This window comes from Mustela putorius, unplaced genomic scaffold, assembly GCF_011764305.1.
Source record: "Mustela putorius furo isolate JIRA1106 unplaced genomic scaffold, ASM1176430v1.1 tig00003853_pilon_pilon_pilon, whole genome shotgun sequence".
Taxonomy (NCBI): Eukaryota; Metazoa; Chordata; class Mammalia; order Carnivora; family Mustelidae; genus Mustela; species Mustela putorius.
The window spans coordinates 11413564-11438266 of NW_025422005.1; the positions used below are offsets into that span (position 1 = coordinate 11413564).

The 24703-nt window shown below is 42.6% G+C and overlaps 1 protein-coding gene across 3 annotated transcripts in view; it reads right to left on the reverse strand.

Annotated features, from left to right (window-relative positions):
• The window catches only part of FBXO42 (F-box protein 42), a 105465-nt gene that overhangs the window by 18829 nt on the left and 61933 nt on the right, over positions 1-24703 (reverse strand). For all 3 annotated transcript variants that reach the window (XM_045063823.1, XM_045063824.1, XM_004741388.3), the window contains exons 3-4: positions 24542-24658; positions 17192-17326 (exon numbers count right to left, since the gene is read on the reverse strand). In XM_045063823.1, the coding sequence (XP_044919758.1) occupies positions 17192-17326; positions 24542-24658 (252 nt within the window). The remainder of the gene's footprint in view (positions 1-17191; positions 17327-24541; positions 24659-24703) is intronic.

A 24703-nucleotide genomic window follows, 5' to 3' on the forward strand; every position in this document is an offset into this window, starting at 1 on the left:
GAAGTGACTGACCTTGATAGCAAGAGTTCAGAGGTCAGGAAAAGAATAATTTGGAAAGGAATTTCCCAGAACACCACATTAGCATCTGAATCAGAAAACCTAGAGGGCATGAGAGGACAGGCTAGCACTTAATAACTTAGGAGGCAAGAAATCCCTCAAAGAAAAACTGCTGGAGTTATAATTTAACTGCTTCTATCTCTAAACTGTTGATTTTATAGGTAATACTTTGTCAGAGAAACAAGGAAAGCATGTTTCACAGTTTTATTGTTTGAGGAACAGAGAAACAAAAGGAAAATTGAGAACACTTTACAATTCCTGAGTATAAAGTCTGTCTTGGGCTGTAAACACCTAGAAGACAAATAACTATTCAGAATGGTCTCCAAAGTACACAGAAGGTCCACAGGGGTACCGTCTGGAACAGATAACAGTCTCTCTCCTGATAGTGAAAATATGTCCAATTTACCATCAGTGTGGCCAATAATAATTACAATAAGTCTTTGCATTTATAGAGATATGCTCAGAAGATACAAAAATATAGTGCTTATTTTATAGAAACAGAGTAGGAAGCAAACAGGAAGCAACTCTTTAGCAAAGTCACTATAGAACCCCTAAACCACTTTCTAGAATTTTGTTCTGGTCAAGTATGCTGCTTAAACTCAGCCTAAAATAGAGATTTAAGTTACAAAGAACATGGTACTGGATACAGAACACTAAATTCTTCTGAACTGGCAAGGCCTTCTTTGGGACCTCTGCCAGCACACCCCTCCCATGCCGGTTAAAGAGCCTCCTGGAAGGGGAGGGGTACACAGGGAAGGGACATCCTGTATCTACTTCAGTCCCAGAACTTAGCACACTGCGTTGAAGTTATCCATTTAGAGTATCCCGATAAGATTTCACTATCCCAAAGGGCAAGAACTATTTCTTAGGAAAATGCTGAACCAAATGCTTCCACGGAAACCAATGGTTAAAGATCCCTCCCTCCTGAGCTGGGATGAGAAGTGGCTCCAGTGAATCACAACCTACCCTGGAGGCTCCAGCTGGTCACTCAGCAGGGATGAGGCCAAACAATTTTTAGGGTGTCTCCTTTACACTTCCATTTTCTTTTCTTTTTCTATTTCTTTTTTCTTTCTTTCTTTCTTTCTTTCTTTTTTTTTTTTTTAAGATTTTATTGATTTATTTGACAGAGAGAGATCACAAGTAAGCAGAGAGGCAGGTGGAGAGAGAGGGGTAAGCAGCTCCCTGCTGAGCAGAGAGCCCAACGGCAGTAGGTCTCAATCCTAGGGCCCTGAGACCATGACCTGAGCCAAAGGCAGAGGCTTAACCCACTGAGCCACCCAGGTGCCCCTTCTTTTCCTATTTCATTCTTCAGTTGCAAAATAGCCAGAAAGGTACTGATTGATATCAAAACTATTCACTGATATTAGACAAAGCCTGTCTGGAACTTGGGTTTCAGGGCATACATTTTATTATTATAATTATACTCACATTTTAAAAAACATCACTCCTTGAGTCACTTACAGGACATCCAAAACAAGAGGAACTTTTGTAATGGGCATGAGAAACGTTTAGATCCTGTATGCCTGCATATGCCACATGCATTAACAAAAAGCAATTCCCTACTGGCACTGTTTTCCCTTCTAAATAAACCCACGTGAAAGGCCCTGAAAGGCCGCTTGATGAAAAGGATAGCACTTATCAGCTAAAAATTAACAACATGAAACCAATAATAGTTCCTTGTTATCCTTTCAAGCAGTCTTTTGATTCAGTTTCTCCTGGAAGAGAGGAGGGAGGCCCACAGTCTGCTTAATCTGTTAACTTGTTAACTGCAGTTCTAATGGGGGTTGGAGTGGGTACCCTTTGAAGTAGCTCTGTTTAGAAGTAAAAACAATGTTGCTAGTCATAACGTTTCTGGCCTGGTATCAAAACAGGAAAACCCTAGTGAGGCGGGAGAGAGCCAAACTGAAATACGGAATAATCTTACTTATTCTCTCCCCTGGAAGACCAAGGTTTACCCAGATTTGTGCTATGCAAATATTCCCACTCTTCTCTCCAGCAGGAGAGAAAGTGTACCCACCTTAGAAAAGCATGTATTCTGGAAAAATCCCAGGTTCTGAACTTTATACATAAACAGGAAGGACTCCTTCCTTCCCTAGGGAACCCAGTGGCTCTGCTCTCATGCACACCTCCTGAGGCCACCGCAGATCCAGGTTGTTTCCAGGACTGCAAGTGGCCAGAGGAGACAAGGACAAATCACCAACTCATAACAAAGATTAACCAGGAACTGGTCCAGGAATGAGGAAGAAGCTAATAAAACAGAGTAGTAGCTAAAATAATATCCTATGACTTCTTCACAGAGATTAGGCCATGAAAGTGGTATCTGGGCCCCTAACTGCCTTCCTCCTATGAAACAGAAATATGTTTAAAATACTTCACAGGCATTTTAATCAAAAGCAAATCATCTTAATAAAATCACATAACTGGCCTTAAAAATAAATTGTAACAAATTGTGAAAAGAATCCAAATTCATTAGTGTGCTACTTCTCTTTTCATAAATTAGATTTCCTATAAAAATCCATGCGTCCACACAGAAGTCCTGGCTTGACATAGTTTATAACTTATGTTTTTAAAAAGATTTTATTTATTTATTTGAGAGAGAGAGAGAGAGGAGAGCAGGGGAGGAGCAGAGGGAGCGGTACAAGCGAATTCCGTGCTGAGCACGGAGTCTGACACGGGGCTCAATCCCACGACCCTGAGATCATGACCCGAGCTGAAATCAAGAGTCAGATGCACAGACACGGGCTTCTCTGGGACTTGTGTGTGACTGAGCCACATAGGCACCCTTATAACTTACTTTAAACACGCCGTCTGCTCTCTGGAGCCAGCAGTTATTCTCTTCTTAGTGCTTTATATTCTCTTTGTACTGACTGGTTTATTGTCTGTTTTTCCCCAACAGACCCTGCATCTTACTCACGTCTGTGCTGCTATAGCTAGGACAGCACTGGCTATAAACAGTAAATAAAGGCATGAAAATGAATACAGACAGATGAATGCAATCACTTTTCAAGCTCTGGGAACGTGAGGGTAACTTCTGGCCACTCCCCACTCCATAGCTGGCACTTCAATATATATAAAGGTGTCAAATTCATCAGATTCTATATCCCCTCTCCAGCTGAACACCATATGGGATAGAATCGGAACAGAAGCTAGGAAAAGGTAGGTATTACCATCTCTACTCTAAAGTTAAGGCAAATGAGATGTTAAATACCCCATTTAAGGTCGCCAGTTACTAAGCAACAGATCTGATGCAAACCTGTTTCTGCCTAGCACAAAATCCAAGCTCTTAACGTGTTACCCACCAGCCTCCCTCCCTCTCCCAACACATTCCTTCCATCACTTTCGGTGGGGACACCTTCGTTACGAGCACTACCTTTAATTACTGGACACACAGTCTTTCCTCCTCAACCCTCTGTGATACTTCGCTATCTACCATCAGATCTTTCTATTTAGAGCAGGACTAAGTGAACAGAGAACTCTCTAGCAGACTCACAATATCTAGAATATTCCTTTTCTTTTTTTTTAAGTTATTATTATTATTATTTTTCAGTAATCTCCACACCCAATGTGGGGCTTGAATTTACAATCCCAAATTCAGGAGTCGCATGCCCTACGACTGAGCCAGGCAGGCCCTGCCCCTTAAGACCTAGTAGGTCTTTTTTTTTTTTTTTAAAGATTTTATTTATTTATTTAACACACAGAGAGATCACAAGTAGGCAGAGAGGCAAGCAGAGAGAGGGGGGAAGCAGGCTCCCCGCCAAGCAGAGAGCCCAATGCGGGGCTCGATCCTAGGACCCCGAGATCATTATCTGAGCAAAAGGCAGGGGTTTAACCCACTGAGCCACCCTGGCACCCCAAGACCTAGTAGGTCTTAAGAAATGAATGATATGTCCATAAACTTATATAAGAATGTTAACTCCCAACTATATTCAAAATGGAAATAACTCCAACATCCAACATCAAGAGGACGAACGGAAAAAAAAGAATATTCATGTCATAGAGCACTCACGGCAATGAGAAAGAATAAACCAATGGTAAATGCAGATGAATTGCAAACAAACCAAGATGAATCTCAAATCACGAAGAAGTCAAAAGGTGGTTACCTCTGTGGGGAGTGGTACTGACAGGAAAGGGCATGAGGGGATAGAAGTATTTTGTATCTTGACCTGGGTGATAATCACATGGCTGTATACATACTTCTTTTATTTTCAATATGTTTAATTTATTTGTTTGTTTGTTTATTTCAGGTGAGCACACATGTGTTGTGGGGAGAGGGCCAGAGGGGAAGGGAGAGAGAGAACTTAAGCAGACTCCAAAACCAGCGTAGAGCCTGACATGGGGCTTGATCTAACAACCCTGAGATCATAACCTGAACTGAAATGAAGAAAAAACAACTGAGCCACCCAGGTGCCCCTACTACTGTTACTGTTTTGTTTTGTTTTAAAGATTTTATTTATGTATTTGACAGAGATCACAAGCAGGCAGAGAGGCAGACAGAGGCGGGGGGTGGGGGGGTGGGGAAGCAGGCTCCCTGCTGAGCAGAAAGCCCAATGAGAGGCTCTATCCCAGTACCCTGAGATCATGACCTGAGCTGAAGGCAGAGGCTTAATCCACTGAGCCACCCAGGCGCCTCTGTTTTGTTTTGTTTTGTTAAGATTTGAGAGAGTGGTGGGGGGAGAAGGAAAGAGCGAATCTTAAGCAGACTCCCTGCTGAGCGCAGAGCCTGACACAGAGCTCCATCCCACGACCCTGAGAGCATGACCTGGGCTGAAATCAAGAGCTGGACATCAACTGACAGCCGGCTAGGTGCCCCTGTACACATACTTTCATAAGTCTGAGTTGGGTACTTAAAATCTGTTCATTTTACTACACATAAATTATGTCTTCAAAAGTATTTTTAAGAAAAAAGAAATAGCTAATGTCTGAACTGACAGAGTGAACTGTCAACCATGTTTTTACCACTGTCACATCAAGTCACCTACTGCTTTACCCAGTAAACAGAAAGACCACTGACCCACTGCCAGAAAATTCATTATGCGAGGTCTTTAAGAATATTCCTCAAATAAAATGCAATCATGTTATAACTCATATATGTAAATCAAACAAACAGCAAGAAACATTTTAAGCCTGGGCAATGGTTTTCAGAAACCTTACTAAAATGGGGAAGAAGGCAAAAAAGGAACACAGCATAAAGGTTAACAAATCAAATATACAATCCATAGCCCATAACCACTTCCAGAGAGACTTATGAACAGAGGAAATTATCAGGGAGACAGCTTGTGTGAAAAGAAGGGTTCCTTAAAGCAACACTGCAGGAGTTCATATCCCAAAGAGATGAGAGGTGGCTTCCAAGCTTTGAAAGGATAAGGCAGTCTCCTAGGATTGAAGATGATATTTCAAGTTAATAAATGACCCATCACAACCCTCGCCCACCGAGAAAGACCACCTGATAGATCTCTTACAAATCTTCTCAAAGTTACAAGAGCTAGAAAACTTAAGAAACCAGACCAACCCTGACTGTACAGAGAATAAGCAAACAAAATACACGCACTGGGCAGGAAGTGGTACAAGGCACTGCTGAGTGTCCGGAAAACCAACAGTGCCATCCATGGGGCAGGACTCAGGACTGACTCTAGGACAGTATCTTGTGTTCTCCCTAAGTAAGATTAGCCTTCTGCAATTTCACTCAGGACACAAAGTAACATCAATAAATCTATATAGCCATGGAGATACACAGGGATAAGGCACCATGCAAAATGAAGTCTACTGTGCTCATAACACAACAAGAGCTGCTGGGGGGAAGGAAGGTTATGTGGAGACCTGAGAAAAATAGAAATATTAGATGATTTGAGTTTTACTGCACAGGAAACCCCAAAGCAACCAAAAACTGCCTGTCAAGATGGTAGGTAGACAGTTAACAGTGCACAGATATGAAAGCCAAGAGGTGTTTTGTTTTTGTTTTTTTTAAGATTTTATTTATTTGAGAGAGAGAGAGAGAGGCGCACAGGCAGAGGAAGAGAGACAAGCAGACTCCCCACTGAGCAGGGAGCCCGACCTGGGACCCAATCCCAGGATCCTGAGATCATGACCCAAGGAAAGCAGATGCTTAACTGACTGAGCCATCCAGGCACCCCTAATGGCCTGTTTCTAGGACAGAGAGCAGAAGCTTGGAGTGTATTTGAAAGGCATGTGTGTCCTCTTGTTATATGGTCCAATATTTATCAGTTGATAAGCTTCCACCTCTCTCATCTCCACACAATTGGCATTCTCAGAACATACCGGCATATAATGCTGATTTTAAATAATGTATAGGGTGCCTGGGTGGCTCAGTGAATTAAAGACTCTGCCTTTGGCTCGGGTCATGATCCCAGGATCCTGGGATCAAGTCCCGCATGGGGCTCTCTACTGGGCAGGGAGCCTGCTTCCCCGCCCCACGCCCCACCTGCCTCTCTGCCTACTTGTGATCTCTCTGTCAAATAAATAAATAAAATCTTAAAAAAAAAAAAATAAAATAATGTATAAAGTGTTCAGATGCAGAACAATGTTAAAAAGCAGAATCTAATGCCTATGATTAAGTACACTAATACATTATTTTTAAAAATTCCACATTCAGCCATTTCAATGTCTACACCGACACCTGGAACCTAAACTGAGGAAAGGACTGTGTGATCTTTTCCAGAACAGACTCTTCTGGTTAGCTGTTTTGGTTATACCTGGTGCCAGGTTATCAGTCCCACACTCCCTTATTTGTTTTGACATTTCTTGGACACGTTACCACAGGCTCAGGAAAGGGCAGCAGAGAACCTAAGACTAAGCTTTTCTACCAGACACAGGACAACAAAACATCTGTGGATCCAAGAGCCCGATCTGCATCATTTTTAAGGTATCATTTACACAGTAAGAGAAACAATGATACTTTGGGCAGTTATTTCTAGACAGTTTCAGAACTTTCCAGCTTCTGAGGATATCCTGGCCTTCCCACAGACATCTGATATGACCAACACTCTTTCTTTTTGCTGCCCAACTCCAAAAGTAAACTAGCTTTCCTGCTGGAAACTCAGTGATTTTGGAAGATGTGATTATTCGTTTAGGGAACAGTCCTAATGAAACAAAATGATTTCCAGTAGAGCTTTTGGCTCTAGGTAGCTGGAAAGATCTGGATGTACAAGATCATAATAAAATAGATGTTGTCTTCAGCATTCTGCTCCCCACCAAAAAGTCTTAAAAAGTCTTACTGATATTTTAAAAATTCCCTAAGGGGTACCTGGGTGGCTCAGTCAGTTAAATGTCTGCCTTTAGCTCAGGTCATGATCTCAGGGTCCATGGATCGAGCCCCACATCGGGCTCCCTGCTCAGCAGAGAGCCTGCTTCTCCCTCTCCCTCTGCCTGCTGCTCTGTTTACCTGTGCTCTCTCTGTATCTGTCAAATAAATAAAAATCTTTTAAAAAAACCCCAAAACCTCCCTAAGCTGTGAAAATTTTTCTTTAAATGACACACCCTATGCTCATTATCCTTTCCTGACTCTGATGATAGACATAACACCAGATAGCTCAGTTATTCCCCGCCAACCCCAATTCAAAGGAAGATCAAGAACCAAGGACAACTACAAATAAAGGGAATCACAGGAAAAGAAAGAAAAATAAACTAGAAAGAACAATTTTTTAAAAGTAGGCTCCATGCCCAGTGTGGAGTCCAACATGGGCCTGAACTCATGACCCTGAGATCAAGACCTGAGCTGAGATCAAGAGTTGGACATGTAACCAACTGAGCCACCCAGCACCCTGAAAAAATAATTTTTAAAGAAAGAGCAAAAAAAGGAGAAAAATTTTATTGTAGAAAAAATCCAAGATACACTATCTCAGCCAGGTGATCAAATTATCAAAAGCAATAAAACATGTTCATAGTATGTCCTCTTGACAGCATATGATGAGAAGGATGCTTTACTGCTGTGGTGTTCCTCCTCCTAACTCCAAAACTCTAATCTAACCATAAGAAAAACCTTAGACAAACCCAAACCAAATGACAGTCCACAAAGTATCCGACAGTACTCATCAAAACTGTGAAAATCATGAAACAAGGGAAGTCTGAGAAACTGTCATAGCTAGGAGGAATGTAAGAAGACATTAAGATTAAATGTAATGTATCCTGAGACAGGATCTTGGAACAGATAAAAGTTTTTAAAAAAACAGATAATATGAAATAAATTATACAGAAAATGAAACTACTCACAGCATGACAGAGCAGAAAGAACACAGACTTTAGAGACAAAATCTTGGGTTTCTTTTTCTTTTCTTTTTTTTTTTAAATCTTGGGTTTCAATCACTGCTCCATCATTCATTGGCTGTGTGAGCTTAGGTAAATTACTAGGTGATTCTGAGCTTCAGCTTCCTCATCTGTAAAATGGGGATAAGAGTGCCAACCTAACTGGGTTGGTTTGAAGGTTAGATAGTTTGTTTAAAGAATCTGAGACCACCAACACTCCACCCCAAAGCCCTCTCACGGATGTCCATACACATTTCCTCAGACAGCAGGCCACTCGTGACTAAGCAGGGTAAAAGGCAGCCCTTTTTACAAAGCGGCAGTGAAGAGGGCACAGAGCACCCATCCTTCCTTAAAAGTCAGGGAGTACAGCTCTGCACATTACACACTCACCTAATAGACTGTGATAACAAAGTTAGGTCACAGACTGCACAGTAAGAAAGCCACAAGATTCCATAGGGATCCAGGATTTCCAAATTTAGCTAGGTTTAGAATCAACTGGGACATGTTCTGTTTTTTTTTTTTTTTTTTTAAGATTTTATTTATTTATTTGACAGAGAACACAAGTAGGCAGAAAGGCAGGCAGAGAGAGAGGAGGAAGCAGGCTCCCTGCTGAGCAGAGAGCCCGATGCGGGACTCGATCCCAGGACCCTGAGATCATGACCTGAGCCGAAGGCAGCGGCTTAACCCACTGAGCCACCCAGGCGCCCTGTTCTGTTTTTTTTTTTTTTTAAAGATCTACCACTCTATCCCCAACTCCTTCAGATAAGGTAAGTCTGATATGAGGTCGAGCAATATATTATTTTTATTATTTTTAGTTTACTTGGATAAATTGATCTGCTATGGGATTTTTGTTTTTATTTTTCTTATTATTATTTAAGATTTTACTTATTTATTTGACAGACAGATCACAAGTAGGCAGAGAGAGTGGGGGAGGAAGCAGGCTCCCTGCTGAGCAGAGAGCTCGATGCAGGGCTTGATCCCAGGACCCTGAGATCATGACCTGAGCTGAAGGCAGAGGATTTAACCCACTGAGCCACCCAGGCGCCCTGCTATGGGATTTTTAGAAACAGGGATCCTGTCTCTTCTTTCACAGAGAAGGAAATCAAGGCCCAAAGAATGCAGAAGTGATTAAGGATTAAGTTCAGAGGCAAGTGGCTCAGGAGTGGCAAGGCCAAGACCAGAACATGGCCTGGGCTCAGTTGTGTATCTCTGCCCTGTTTTCTAAAACAAAGGTCCCAAACCATAAGCTGTCACTTGAAACTGCATGTGTGACTGACAGGGAAGAAAATGAAAAGCAAAAGCATTTATTGGGCAAGAAGATTCTATGGGGAGAATGTAGTGGAAAAATATACTGTGCTCCAGGACTAGTTAACAGACATGACAGTGTGAGCTTTAAATCTTCCCCTAACATTTACCAACTCTCTTACCGGTGGAAAATTCGAATACTGAAATTTGTTCCCCTATTGTAAATGGGTGTTGGCTAATGTTTAAGAAGTTCTGAAAATCAGAACACTCCAATTTTAAGTGTAAAAATGTATGCTTGGAAATCTCTACTGTGATTTGAAGTAACCAAAAGAGACTGTGACTGATGATGTTATTATATATTAAACAGATGCCAAAATCAGCCCCAGTCTGATGAAAGGGTATTGTAGAAACAGTTTAAACCTTAGTCTTTTGAAGAACCTATCCCAAGAACTGCGCAGTTACTTTGGGAATCAAACACAGGCTGATTAAGAATTAAGGTGTTCCTTAGTACAACACCAGAGGGTGGAACATTCAACTTCCTAGAACCTTCTGGCAAAGACTACAATGTAGACAATTGTACATTCATAATCACCTGCCAGGATTTCCAAAGGCATCTGTTCTGTTGCACCCTCAGTTATTTTATCTGAGTGATAAAGCAATCAGTGATAACTTCCACTAGTTCCCACATCTATCCATCCGCCAGCATCTGTAATCATATAACCCTTCCTGTTCCTTTGGATAAATTGTCAATGCTCCCATCCACAACCAACATCCCTGCCTTTCTCACCACTGGAGGACACAGCTCTAACAATCCTTTCTCTCCATCCACACCCATTCCTCCCTCTAGATCACTCCCATCAGCACGAATTTGCTATACAACCTGTCATCTTAAAAATAAACCTCTTGGGGGCACCTGGGTGGCTCAGTGGGTTAAGGCCTCTGCCTTCAGCTCAGATCACGATCTCAGGGTCATGAGATAGAGCCCTGCATCGGGCTATCGAGCCCCACATCGGGCTCTCTGCTGGTCAGGGAGCCTGCCTTCTCTCTCTGCCTGCCTCTGCCTACTTGTGATATCTGTCTGTCAAATAAATAAATAAAATCTTTTAAAAAATACTCTATACTACTTTTAAGGACAGTTCTAAGTCCTCAAATGACTTGATCTCTTTGCTGTGCAGGACCGAGCTGATTATCTTTCTCCTGAAAACACTTCCAAGTATGGATTTCTAAGATGCCATGTTCTCCTTGTTTTTTGCCACCTCCTCGGGTGTTCCTTTTCTAGTTTTTTGCTGTTTCCCCTCTTCTCGTTGATCTCCAAATACTGCTATGTCCCAGACTTACCCTCCTCTACTATCCTCACTCACTCCCCTGGCAATCTCACCCAGCCTCATGGTTTTAAATCTATCCACATGCTAATAACTTCCATGCTATCTCCCAGAACTCCAGACACACCTCCACTTGGAGGTCCAAATGTGTGTTTCAACGCTGATGTTTCAAACTGAATTTCTCACAACTCCTGCACTTTACCAACCTTGACCACCCACAGGTCTTACCTGCCTCAGTTAATGGCAACACCATTCCTTCAAATGCCCAGGCTAAAAATCATTAGGGCCATCCTTGACGCCTCTTTTGTACTTCACATTCAAATCCTGTTGGCTGTGTCCAATCCATTCAGTTCTTAACTTCCTGACCACACCCTAGTCCATATCACCGTCATTTCTCGCCTAGATTATTGCTACCACTTCTAAGCTGGCCTCCTCACTGCCACACTTGTCCTCTTACACAGGCTTCTCAGAACCCCAAACGACCAGTCACTTCACTCAAAAAAATGTGAAAACCTCCCTACAGCAGCCAAGAAGCTGTACATGGATAACACATTCCCCTCCATTATTTGCCCGACCCCCTCTGCTAGGAGAGTCTCCTTTCTTTACCCGGTGCTAGTCACACTGATTTCTCATTATCCATGGACTATCACAAGCCGACTCCCACCTCTGGACCTTTGCATTGGCTCTCCTCTCTGTTTGTAATGTTGCTTCCTTAGCTCTCCACTCACTTCGCTTCTTTTACCCATTCAAGTCTCCGTTTCAATGTTGCCTCCTCCATGAGGTCTACCCTGGGCACTCCAGCTGTAATAGTTCCCCTATCCCTGACCCCCTTAACATGTGATCATTTTCCTTCAGTAGCTTAATCATCTTCTAATATACTGTATTACATTGTCATATATTTATTATTTTTATTTATTTATTTATTTTTATTTATTTTAATGGGACCCAGGCTTGGGGATTTTTTTCTTTTTAAGATTTTATTTACTTATTTGACAGACAGAGATCACAGGTAGGCAGAGAGGCAGGCAGAGAGAGAGAAGGAAGCAGGCTCCCCACTGAGCAGAGAGCCTGATGTGGGGCTCCATCCCAGGACCCTTGGGATCACGACCTGAGCCGAAGGCAGAGGATTTAACCCACTGAGCCACCCAGGCACCCCTATTTATTATTTTTTTAAAAATTTTTATTTATTTGAGAGAGAGTGAGTGCATGCCACCATAAGCAGGGGGAGTAGCAATGGGAGAGGCACAAGCAGTCTCCCTGCTGAGCACAGAGCCTGACAAAGGGCTCAATCCCAGGATCCCAAGATCATGACCTGAACCAAAGTCAGACACTCAACCGACTGAGTCACCCAGGTACCCAACATTGTTTGTCCTTTTATTTTATTTTTATTTTTTTGGGCAGACAGAGATCACAAGGAGGCAGAGAGGCAGGGGGCTGGGGAAGCAGGCTGAGCAGAGAGCCCAATGTGGGACTCAATCCCAGGACCCTGGGATCATGACCAGAGCCGAAGGCAGAGGCTTTAACCCACTGAGCCACCCAGGTGTCCCTATTTGTCCTTTAAAATATGTCTTCTCTCATTTGGATTTGATCTCCATTAAGAGTTGGATTTTTGTCTGTTTTATTCATTCCTGCATCCCCAGCATCTGAAATAATACCAGACACAAGGTAGTAAATTTATAAATATTTGCTGCCAGAACAAATGAATGATGAGAGTAGAATTAACCAAACAAAAGGAAGGGCTATGACATCATTTAAGGGAAGGCAGTCCCTCTATTTTAAATGTCAAAATCTCACAACAACTAATTATGGGATACCACCACTTAAAAGTATAAAGAAATTAAAACTTAAACTTCTTCCAAACATTTATTTTTATTTTTAAAGACTTTATTTATTTGACAGAGAGAGATAGAGATAACAAGTAGACAGAGAGGCAGGCAGAGGGAGAGGAGGAAGCAAGCTCCACGCTGAGCAGAGAGTCCAATGTGGGGCTTGATCCCAGGACCCTAAGACCATGACCTGAGCCAAAGGCAGAGGCCCAACCCGCTGCGCCACCCAGGCACCCCGCTTCCAAACATTTTCCATTTTAGCAAACAGGCCCACTGTCTACCTAGCTGCCAAACCTGAAACCTAAATCAGCCTTGACTAACCCTCTCACCCTCCCACAGTCAAACCATCAAGAAGTCCTATCGATTCTATCATAAAATTTTAGTTCAAATTCATCCGTTAGCCTTTTTCTCTACTACTAGAACTCTAGTCCAAGTCATCACCTCCTACCACTGTGATGGCCTCTTGGCCGGTCTCTGTTTTGTTCTCATGGCTTCAATCTATTTCCTAAACAGCAGCAAAAGAGTTCTATAAAACATAAATTGGATCCATAATATCCCTCTGCTTAAAATTTCAAAATCTTCCAGACCTCGAGGTAGGAATGAATTGGCTCCTGTCTACATCTCAACTCCATCTCTACCACGCTACTCCTTGCTCATCGTGCTACATCCACAGAGGTCTGCTTTCAGGTCCTCCAATACATTCCATTCTTTGCTGTCCCGGGGTCTTTGCACATGCTGGTCTCACTCACTCCACTCTTTATCCTTCAAATCAGCAAAGAATGTTGCCTCCTGTTTAAAGTAGCTCTTCCCCTCTTATTCTATCTCATTCCCTGCTCTCTTCATACTTTCTATTTGTTTTCATTTCTCCCCCAATACAATATAAGCTTCATGAGAGGAGGGGCTGCAGCAACAGCTGTAAGGGGAGAAGGAGGTACTTCACTGGAAATGTCTGAGAAGTACTGGCTGTAGGTAGGTCTCGCTCAGCTCTTTCTTTCTACATTTCTTTTTTCTTTTTTTTTTTTTTTTAAGATTTTATTTATTTATTTGAGAGAGAGAGAGAGCAGGGAGGCAAGGGAAAAGCAGTTCCCCACTGGCCAGGGAGCCTGACATGGGGCTTGATCCCAGGACCCTGGGCCTGAGCCAAAGGCAGATGCTTAACTGAATGGGCTACCCAGGCGCCTCTATTTGTTTGTTTTTGTTTGGTTGGTTTTTCAGTAGGCTCCACACCCAATGTTGGGCTAAGAACTCACGACTCTGGGATCAAGAGACATGTTCTACCAACTAAGTCTCTTAGCGGTGTGAGTTGTCATTCTAACACCAGTTACTACCACATTCCCTCGAGATGGAGCACTTCTACCATTTCAAAAGGAACTAATAATAAGGACTCAGGGGCAAGTCACATTAATTCTAATGGCTACGGCCTGAATTGTATCCTGTCAAAATTCGTATGTTGAAGCCCTAACACCAGTGTGGTGGCCTTTGGAGATAGAACCTTTGGGAAATAACCAGGTTTAATGAAGTTATGAGGTTGAGGCCTTTATAATAGGACTAATGCTCTTACAAAGAGGATGAGGCACCAGAACACAATCTCCTCCAGGTGAGGACAGAGCAAGAAGGTAGTCTGAAAGCCAGAAAGACGGCCCTCACCAGCACCCTGACCTTGGACCCCCAGCCTCTGGAACTATGAGAGAGAAAGTTGTGCTGTTTATGCCCCTAGTCTATGGTATGTTGCTATGGCAGCCTGAGCGGGTTACCGCTCACGTCACCAAAAATGAGAAGGCCCCAGTCTCATCTGCAGGATCAACAAATGAACAAGGAAAAAGACGCCTGATGCAGGAGCGCTCTCCAGAAAGACTGCTCCAAAATGAGACCGCCCCCTCCTGCTCATGGGATGCTCTTCTCTGCACCACTACACGAGCAGAGACTGAACCCTGTTCAGGCTGGTGCTTTGAATACTCGCTGCTTACCAATGCTCACATGTGAGAAGACTTCACAGCTGACACGGAAGGGTGGCACGCACCCTCCCTTTAGCCACCTTCCAACCTACCCACCCCCATGCACTAAAATGGGTGAGTCAGGCACACCAAGGCATATATCAACAACTGTGTTTTGTTCAGAAAGACTCACTGATGTTTCAGTTAGGAAGTAATTTGGTTGGAACTCATGACAGCAGGCAGAAACATTTCCTTAGGCAACCTTCCCATGGGATTTCTGCCTGAAGGAAAATCTCACAGGATTCTTTAAAAACTATTGCTTGCTTGTTTGTTTAAAAAGTAGACATTTCAAATAGCTGTTTCCCCCCCTTTAAAACTAGGCTTTAATTGTAGATTAGAGTGAAGTGGCTAGCAGATTCTTTGAGACACTTTGTTAGAAAATCAAACCTTCAGGAGTTTCTATGTTTTATAAAAGGAAAGAGTCAAACATTGTATTTTTATTTTTTGAAAGATTTTTATTTGAGAGCGAGCACATGCACATGCACAAGAGCGGGGGAGAGGGGATGGGGGAGACAGAATCTCAAGCAGACTCCCCCCACTGAGCATGGAGCCCAATACGGGGCTCAATCTCACGACCCTGAGATCATGACCTGAGCCAAAACCAGGAGCCAGATGCTCAACCAACAGAGCCACCCAGGCACACCTAACATTGTATTTTTTTTTTAAGATTTTATTTATTTATTTGACAGAGATTACAAGTAGGCAAGAGAGGCAGGCAGGAAGAGAGAGGAGGAAGCAGGCTCTCTATGGAGCAGAGAGCCCGATGCGGGGCTCGATCCCAGGACCCTGGGATCATGACCTGAGCCAAAAGCAGAGGCTTTAACCCACTGAGCCACACAGGCACTCCTAACATTGTATTTTTAAAGTCAGTTATTTCTCTGATACTTCTACCTTGGGGATTTCAAAACATAGCCTTAGTGGTTTTAATAAAAAGTCCCATATCTACCTTACAGGGAGAAATAAGGGAAACTAAGCAATAGGCTATGAAGGTCCCACAGTCCAGAGCTCCATATCAAATCATCAGAGGTATAAAGCTTGGTTACAAGACAGAGAAAGATGATATTGGTATTTTGTGATTAGAAAAATCAAAGCTGCTCTGAAATGGGACCTAGACACCAAGTACAGTGGCAACAGGATGCTTGAGCTGAATCTGTGATTCTAAATATTAATATTGCACGAAGTGCAACAGGGGACAGAGGGCTAGAAAAGGAAACCCTCACACAATTCTGAGGGCCCTAAAATAGTACAAACTTTCAAAATTTTTAAAAGATTAACACCTAGTCATCTTTCTAATGATTTTAATAGAGAGTTTCACCTATACACATGCCAGCCCCACTCGTGAATGAATACCCGCCGTCAGTAGGCTACTGCAGGGGAAGGAACAGGAGTTTACAGCTTTGGGGGAGCAAAATGTAGCCTCATCTCAAAAAGGTTTTAAGTCTCTGGCCTAGACATTCACAGCAGTCATCACAGAAAAAAAGGGAAGCATAAACCAGCCTTCCCAACCCTCTATAAAACAGAATCGCCTAGTCCTAATCCGTATTCATCCCAGAGAGATGCAGTCACCCGTACAAAGATACCTGGTGAACTGGCTGTTTTGCCAGGAAATGAAACTCAGGTCTCTTCATCTTAGCTCAGGGCACTTTTTACTATACCAAGTCACTTCCCATCTAATACTCAAAGCAGTAAATCAAGACCTAAATAAGAATCTGCTCAAGGAAAACCTCAGTCTCTTTAGTCCGAGAGTGAATTCCGACCTTGAAAAGCCAAATGAATGTCCGGGGAAAGCTTGCCAATGAATCTCGGAGAGTGCTTGATGCTTCGTGGACTCTATTTCTCTATCACCCCAGCTCCTTCAATCTTGTGGCTATGTCTTTTCAAACTGTCCTGCCTCAAGCATGCAAAAACAAATCCCCCACCCGCCTCAAGAAAGGTGAGGTCAAAAAGGAAAAAAAACAGTTGCTTTTTGCTAGAACCGTGGCACAGTGGGGCTGTGCAGGAATGTACCTACTCAAGAATCTTCCCACACTCCTAGGTTGTTGAGAGAAACCAGCAGAGGCATGTTCCATACACTCCCCAAATATCTGAGCTGGCGACAACAAAAGATACTCATTCAGAGTTCTCAGCCCTGGGACAACAGCTTCTGTCAGTCAGCTATAGTTCTCACGATGCTGTGTGTCTGCTCTTACTTCAACTTCATACCAAAAAGCATATCACACCAGTGCAAGCACTTGAGAAAACCACACAAACGAATTCACACAGTAGCCCAGCAATCCTGGCAGTGCACCAGTACTCAGGATAAAGCTTTTTAAAAAAATTTTATTTCAAAGACCTTATACAAACACATTACTTTTGGCATTTACACAGCAGATCTGACAAAGGACCTGGGGCCCCAGCACCAGAGACCAACATCAAAACAGCCAGAAAGAATTACCATGCACAGGGAGTTACCTGGTAAGAGGACAAAGATCGGCATTTTCTTTCTTACCTGAAGCCAAAGGTCGGATCCACTCTTTGCTATTTAGGTCAAGTCTCCAGAGGTCATTGAAGGCAGCATTGCAGCTGCTCTGGGTACAGCCTCCGAACACATACATAGACTGGTTAGCATCGTAATAGCATGCACCTAGAAAGAAAACAATAAATGCATAGTTGATGTTTAACTCTGAAGCCCCTCTAACACTGTAATTATAGCCCGTATCATTCAAAGATCAATTATCTCACGTGTTCTGCAACTCTTTGCCAGGTGCCATCTTTATATAACCAGCCTCTTGTCTTCAGATTGGTTAATATTATATTACTCTTTTTTTTTTCTTTAAAGGTTGTATTTATTCATTTGACAGAGAGAGAAAGCGTGTTAACAACCAGGGGGGAGAGGGAGAGGGAGAAGCAGGCTCCCTACTGAGCAGGGAGCCCAATGTGGGGCTCTTGGACCCCAGGATCATGACCTGAGCCAAAGGCAGAAGCTTAACCAACTAAGCCACCCAGGCACCCCTCACATTATTACTCTTTAAAATAAGGCCCAGAGAGGGGCACCTGGCTGATTCAGTCGGAGAAGCATACAACTCTTGATCTCAGGGTCATGAGTTTGGGCCCCACGCTGGGTGTAGAGATTATAAAAAATAATAAATTTTTAAAAAATGTGTGTGTGTGTGTGTGTGTGTGTGTGTATAAAATAAAACAAGGCCCAGAGAATGGCTATGGAAATGTGATTTCTGAGCACACTAAGCAAACTGACAATGTTGTCATTAAATAAGAGTATCATTCCAGCAAGAGCACACAAGAATTCAGATTAAGAGTGCTCAATGAGTAAAATTTCAGTACAGCTGCATATTTAATCTAAATCTACATCATTATGCTCTAGGGCTAGGCAGAGGCAGAGGCAGAGATTCTATCAAGAAGTAACATCCCCCCCACTACCAAGAAGTAAAATCCTATGAAAGTCCACTGCCCATACTTCAGATTGTTAAGAACTGCAAATAACAAAGGACAGAGTTTAGCTGACCTCAGACAAAAAGCCTAACTGCCAGAGTCACATTTCCATGTCCACTAATGGAGCTGAACTTCAGCATCTTGGTTTTCTCCTATCTGTCTTTAACTAGACACTCCAACAAACATGAAAGAAATTTTCAACTGAACCAACTGGTGCCAGGCACGAAAGAACATTCTTTTCCTCCTGGTAACCCATACTTACAGAACAGAAATTAGCAATGTCCTATGGTTTCTGAACCTTAATTTGTGTCCACTATAAGAATCTTTAGTAAGACAATTCCATAACTAAGAGAGTCAAGGGCTCATTTACGTTTCACCGTTCTTCAAAGACCAATTCTTGGCAGCTGTTTCCTTCATATAGCAGAAGAGCACGGTGCCTTTATTTTTCAAAGAGCTAGCCCACATTCTTCTTCTTCTCTATTTGGACTGAAACCTCAGCCAACAGCTGGGCCCCATGAGCTCCTTGCCACATGTATTTTAATCCCATACTAAAATAAGGCAATCGGCATTTTCCTGCTTCTCTTTTAGCAAACAAAGGTTTCTGGAAGAGGAAGGCACAGCCCAAATTCTGCAAACCTAGCAGGCCTGAAACGACAAGTTTCACACACACTGTATTCTCAATGCCTATCAGTTATTATCAACGAAGCTTGGAGAGGAAGGGAGTCAATTCAGGCAGCTATGTTTAGAACTCAGATATAATGGAATGAGAAAATAGCCATCAATAATACACTCAAAAATTTTAAGCATCCTACTAAACTTTTGTTTATTGTCTATTTTTATTTAAGACACCTACATGTTGGTATGGGTGGGGGTGGGGAGACCCAATGAGTTCAATGGGCCTTTTAGAAAAAATTAAGAATTTAAGCAAATACCAGCGCTCAAGTAGTCATTTCCCTTTTACCAGCATTCTCCACCCAAACAGCACATTTTCTTTTAGAACATCCAGACCACTGGAATGTGCAATACAAAAGTTATAGTTCACAGTACAGTATGAATATTCTGCTAAGAAGTAACATTAAGAATGTTTATTCTAATTGCTAAATCTCTTCAAATTTTCTAAAATGGTTTGATTGCTCCATGAATAACTATTCCAAGACATCTATTTCCAGTTAATATCTAATAATCCCTACTCAAAGGCAAGTCAAATATTCACATGAACATACAGCAAGCAGTTCTTCAGCACCCAGCACAATTGTCTACTGCAGTATAATCCTCTCCAGTGCAAGGTCTTCCAGTTGTTTCATATTTCCCATGATGCCTGGGAGTCACTTAAGAAATTTCACTGAACTCCAACCTTTGCACATTCAGATGTTAAATTCTCTTTTGTTTTCCACTTGTTTCTAGGGAAAGGTCCTGAGGCATTTATCCCATGCTTAAAGAGCTTTGCTGTCAAGTGTCTCACATCTACAAGCTAGGACATATTTGATAAGTAATTACGTAACTATGGAACAAGCAAGGCTGCTTATCCAGTCTGGGCCTGCTAGCTATTGCACGGGCACTACTAGCATGGGTAGGAAATGACCCGACCCTATGTGCAGCCTAAACCTAAACACTAAAAGCATGAGGCTAGGGACTCTAAGAGATCCTTCCATCAATCTGAAAAGGACATTCTCTGTTAGTCAAGACTTCATGATTAGTCATGCGCACAATCGCCAAATAGCTAGGAAAACTGGCTTCATTTTTGTCCCAGGCTTCTACGCAGGAAAGAAGCTGTACTGCTCCATCTTTGTGACACTTAATTTCACAGAATTCAATAGATTTCAACTCTGAAAGAAATGTCACGAAAGGTGCAAGGATGTCTAAGACCTGGAACCTGCTTATCCTCCAGGAGTCAACCACCTGTGGAGCAGACACCTTCAACACCCAATCACTCTGCAGTTTAAAACAAGCATTTCCTTGGTTAAATTTCCTAGCAATGCTGTGACATAAACAGAATTTGTTATATACACTTTACAGATGAGAAAACTGTGAGTTAGAAGAACTAAGGAGGGGCGCCTGGCTGGCTCAGTCAGGGGGGTGTGTGACTCCTGATCATGACTTTGAGCCCTATGTTGGGGTCCTGGGATAAAGTCCCGCATCATCCTCTCTGCTTGGCAGGGAACCCGCTTCTCCCTCTGCTTACAGCTCTGCTCGCTTGTGCTCCCTCCCTCTCTGTCAAATAAATAAAATCTTTTTTTAAAAATTTGCTAAATAAAAATTAAAAAATAAGAGCCAAGGGACTTGCTTCTCAAGTTTAAAGTTCTTCTATCAGGGGTGCCTGGGTGGCTCAATCATTGGGCATCTGCCTTTGGCTTGGGTCACGGTCCCAGGGTCCTGTGACTGGTCCCACATCGGGCTCCCTGCTTGGTGGGAGGCCTGCTTCTCCCTCTCCCACTTATATCCCCCCTGCTTGTGCTCTCTGTCGCTGTCTCTGTCAAATAAATAAAATCTTTAAAAAAAAAAAAAATTCTTCTTTCGTATACAGCCTCTCTGACAATTATGGGGACAGATAGATGGTAATGAACAGTACAAGGAAGGAAGGAAGAGTGCTTTAGGGGTGTACAAGTAGATGAAGGAAAGAGCTTAATCTCCATGCAGGAAATATGAGAGGAGTTTATGAAGAACGTGGCTTTTGGCTTTATCTCTGAGAACATGTTCAGGCCATTAACAAGGGACAAACAAGTCCAGGGATGAAAAAGGAATAGGAGGGAAAGGGAGAAGGCAATCGCGGCATCCAAACGAGGCCATGATGTAGGAAATTTTTTTTTTTTTTAAGATTTTATTTATTTGACACAGAGAGAGAGAGAACTCTAAGCAGAGAGCCTGATGCAGGGCTCGATCCTAGGACCCTGAGATCATGACTTGAGCCAAAGGCAGAGGCTTAACCCTCTGAGCCACCTATTAGGCACCCCTGACATAGGAAATTTAAGACATAATAAGGAGTCTTGTGTGGGTGGAGCCTAGTTGTGTGAGGATGTGGCAGAGATTCAGGCTGAAAGAGTATACTAGGGCCCTGAAAGTCCAGGGGAGTGGAAACTTCTGCATGCAGTGTAGAAAGGCTGAGTTTTCTCGGCAGAGGAGAGGTTTCAGACTTGCAGCGGATCCGGACAGGGGCTCCTGCCATTTTAGGCAGGTCCATTCTCTTTGTGTAAGAGCATCCCATTCACCACAGGACAGACAGCATCCTGGTCCTTGCTACTAAATTCATGCACTGCTCTCCAGTCAAGCCAATGAGCAATGAATGACCTTACATATTTCCAAATGCCCTAGGAGGTGGCACTGTCCCCAGTTTCAGAGATGGGTGCCAGAAGTGTCTAGTGCAGTTTTAGACGAAGCAAGAGAAAAAGACCATTTAGAAAAGATTTAGGAAAGATGGAATGATTAGCTCATAAAAGTGAGTAATGGGAAAAATAAGAAAAGATACAAGAGAGATTGCAGAAGTGGATGGAATCAGTAAGATTTGACTTTTGTTGCTGAAGGAAAGAGAAGAAGTGAGGATAAATCCAAGAATTCAAGTGTGTAACCAACAGAATGATAATGCCATTAACTAAACTATGGAGAGCAGAACATCTGGGGGAACTCCTAAGGGCCACGAGTAGCTGGCAAGATAGGAAACATCTGTGTATCTCTGTGGCAATATGAGCAAAGACCTGGAAATGCAGACCTTGAGCTCAACATGAGTCAAGAATAAGAAATAAAATTGGGCTCTGGGGAGAAACACAAAGTAGGAAGAGGAAGGAGCTAAGGAAAGACACTGAAGGAATTTCTGGTTTTTAACCTATTCTGAAAAATGCCGACTTCCCATGTAACAGTCATCTTCAGTCTGCCAGTTAGCACGCAGAGAGAAAGGGAACAATGAGAGATGCGCTCGGAGGAAATGAGACACAGCCCCTTTTTAAAAAAATCTATGGCACATTTTCTTGGCTTTCAAGTGAAGATATGAAAAAATTTTAAGGTTAAAAACATATATCTAAACCCACCAACCTCTGAATTTCTGTGAGCTTACTCGCTGCACTTTTCCTTTCCATTTTCCCTTCAAATAACTATCTCTATTTTGTGGTGATACTCTTTCCAAAGCTGTTAACAGAAAAATATTTCCTTCTTCTCTCACTAGAAAGCTGAACTATTGCTGTGATAATTATTCACCCCTGAATACTAGCCAGTCTGGTTTCTACTTTACCCAGATTCGCTCCATTTCCCTCACCTAGGGTTCTAAAACTACTTGTTTCAAAAAATCATCTGAAAAGTCTTTAGAAACCTTGTCTCCACTTTTTAGTCCAAATATCTGTAGGTAACTGAAGTTAACACCCCCTTGAACAATAAATTAAAAATCCTAACATAGGGACGCCTGGGTGGCTCAGTTGGTTAAGCGGCTGCCTTCGGCTCAGGTCATGATCCCAGCATCCTGGGATCGAGTCCCACATCGGGCTCCTTGCTCAGCGGGGAGCCTGCTTCTCCCTCTGCCTCTGCTGCCACTCTGCCTGCCTGTGCGCTCTCTCTCTCTCTCTGGCAAATAAATAAATAAAATCTTTAAAAAAAAACAAACAAACCTAACATAGATTCTTCTGTAATTTCATTAAATATTCCTTTCAAGAATTCATTTAGAGTCTATATTCCTGAAAATATTCAAGACCCTTTCTAAATTATGTTTGAGGTAATAAAATTGAGAAGGAGGAAGAGGAGAAGAGCAGGAGGAGGAGGAAATAGTAGTACTAGTCATTGGGTTTGGGGTAATTTTCAGTAGTTGCTGTTAATGGCCCTTTCACTATGTTGACATCTGCATGGATGGTCCAAAAGCAATGCTAGGTAAAATTGCTGCAGCCTGGGCAAGACTCAAGGCAGGGGTATTAAATTAAACAAAACCAGTTCTGACTCCGCAGACCCCCGAAAGGGTCTCACAGATGCCCTCCTCCCTGAGAAGCCCAGGAATCACACTTTGAGATCCACTGTCTTGGGGGGTTTACAACAGGACAAGTAAAAATAGCTCAAGAAATCTGAAAACACTGGAATAGTTTGGCCTGTTCCTTTGATCTATTTAGACTCGGTTCAAAGACAATAATAAATTGTAATTATGGACTGAATTCCCTCTGGATATGAGTACCACATACAGTCTGAGGCAGCCAGCCTCCAAGATGGCCTCCAACAGTCCTCACTTCCTGGTATTTATTCCGCTGGTCAATCGCTGTGTGACCATAAGGACTGAGCAGAAAAGTCAGTATTCACTTCAGAGATGAGGTTAAAAAAGACCATGGCTTCTGTCTTGATGTCTGTGTCTCTCTCTCAGTTCATTTTGTGGGAAGCCAGCTGCCAAGTAATTAGCAGCTCTACACAGAGGTCCATGTCCCAAAGAACGAAGCCTCGTGTCTACAGTTACTTGAGTGAACTTGGCAGCGGATCCCCTGGGCCCCAGTCAAGCCTTCAGGTGACTACAGCCCTGGCGGACAGACTGACTGCAACCTCATCAGAGACCCTGAGCCAGAAGCTCCTAGCTAAAGCACTCCCAAATTCCCGATCTTCAGGAACTCTGTAAGATAAACGTTGTGGGGCGCCTGGGTGGCTCTGTGGGTTAAAGCCTCTGCCTTCGGCTCAGGTCGTGGTCCCGGGGTCCTGGGATCGAGCCCCGCATTGGGCTCTCTGCTCGGCAGGAGCCTCCTTCCCTTCCTCTCTCTCTGCCTGCCTCTCTGCCTACCTGAGATCTCCGACTTAAAAAAAAAAAAAAAAAAAAAAAGAAATGTTGTTTTAAGCTGCTAAGTTTTGTGGTAATTTTTATGCAACATGAATAACCAATAAACTCTCCTGCTGAAGAGGTCAAAAAATATACACTGATCATGATGAGCACTGAGTGATTTATAGAACTGTGGAATAATTACACTGAACACCTGACACTAAGAAGATTTATAATTTCACTATTTAAATTTGTATTTTAAAGTTAATACCCTTTGTGTTCAAAAATTTTTGTGTTACCCCAGTCAAATTCAGTGTTTGCTAAACATATACTATGTTAAAATAAAGAATTATTGTTAAGACTTAGTGCTAAATCCTGGCTACTCCCAAAGTAGGATCTCAGAAATAGCCATGTGCACTCCTTTCCTTTGTTTCCTCTGACTTGACATCAGATGTTCAAGTCTAAGATAATACCTTGACTTCTTTGGAGCAGATACTAGAAAAATCCAAATATAAAATTGTACCAGAGTGTCTATGCTGTATCTAGGCTCACACTCTTCCCTGACTGTAATTATAAAATTAATATAAATCCTCATTTTGAATTCATTTCATTAAAAAGTCAAACTATAAAATACATGCCTCTGATGTAATTTTTAGAAATATGACTAAAGGCAGGGTGGCCTCTGCGCTCACAGTGAATACTTACTGTGTGAGAACCGCTGAGTGATCGGGGTTCCAGGGTAAGGGTATGTCCGACTCTCCCACTGAATGTGTCCTTCCTGGACAGCCTTTATGAAACCATGGTAACACTGGTGAGCTACACCTAAAGACAAAATAACAAAGGCCTCAGCCTGGATACTTCACTTTT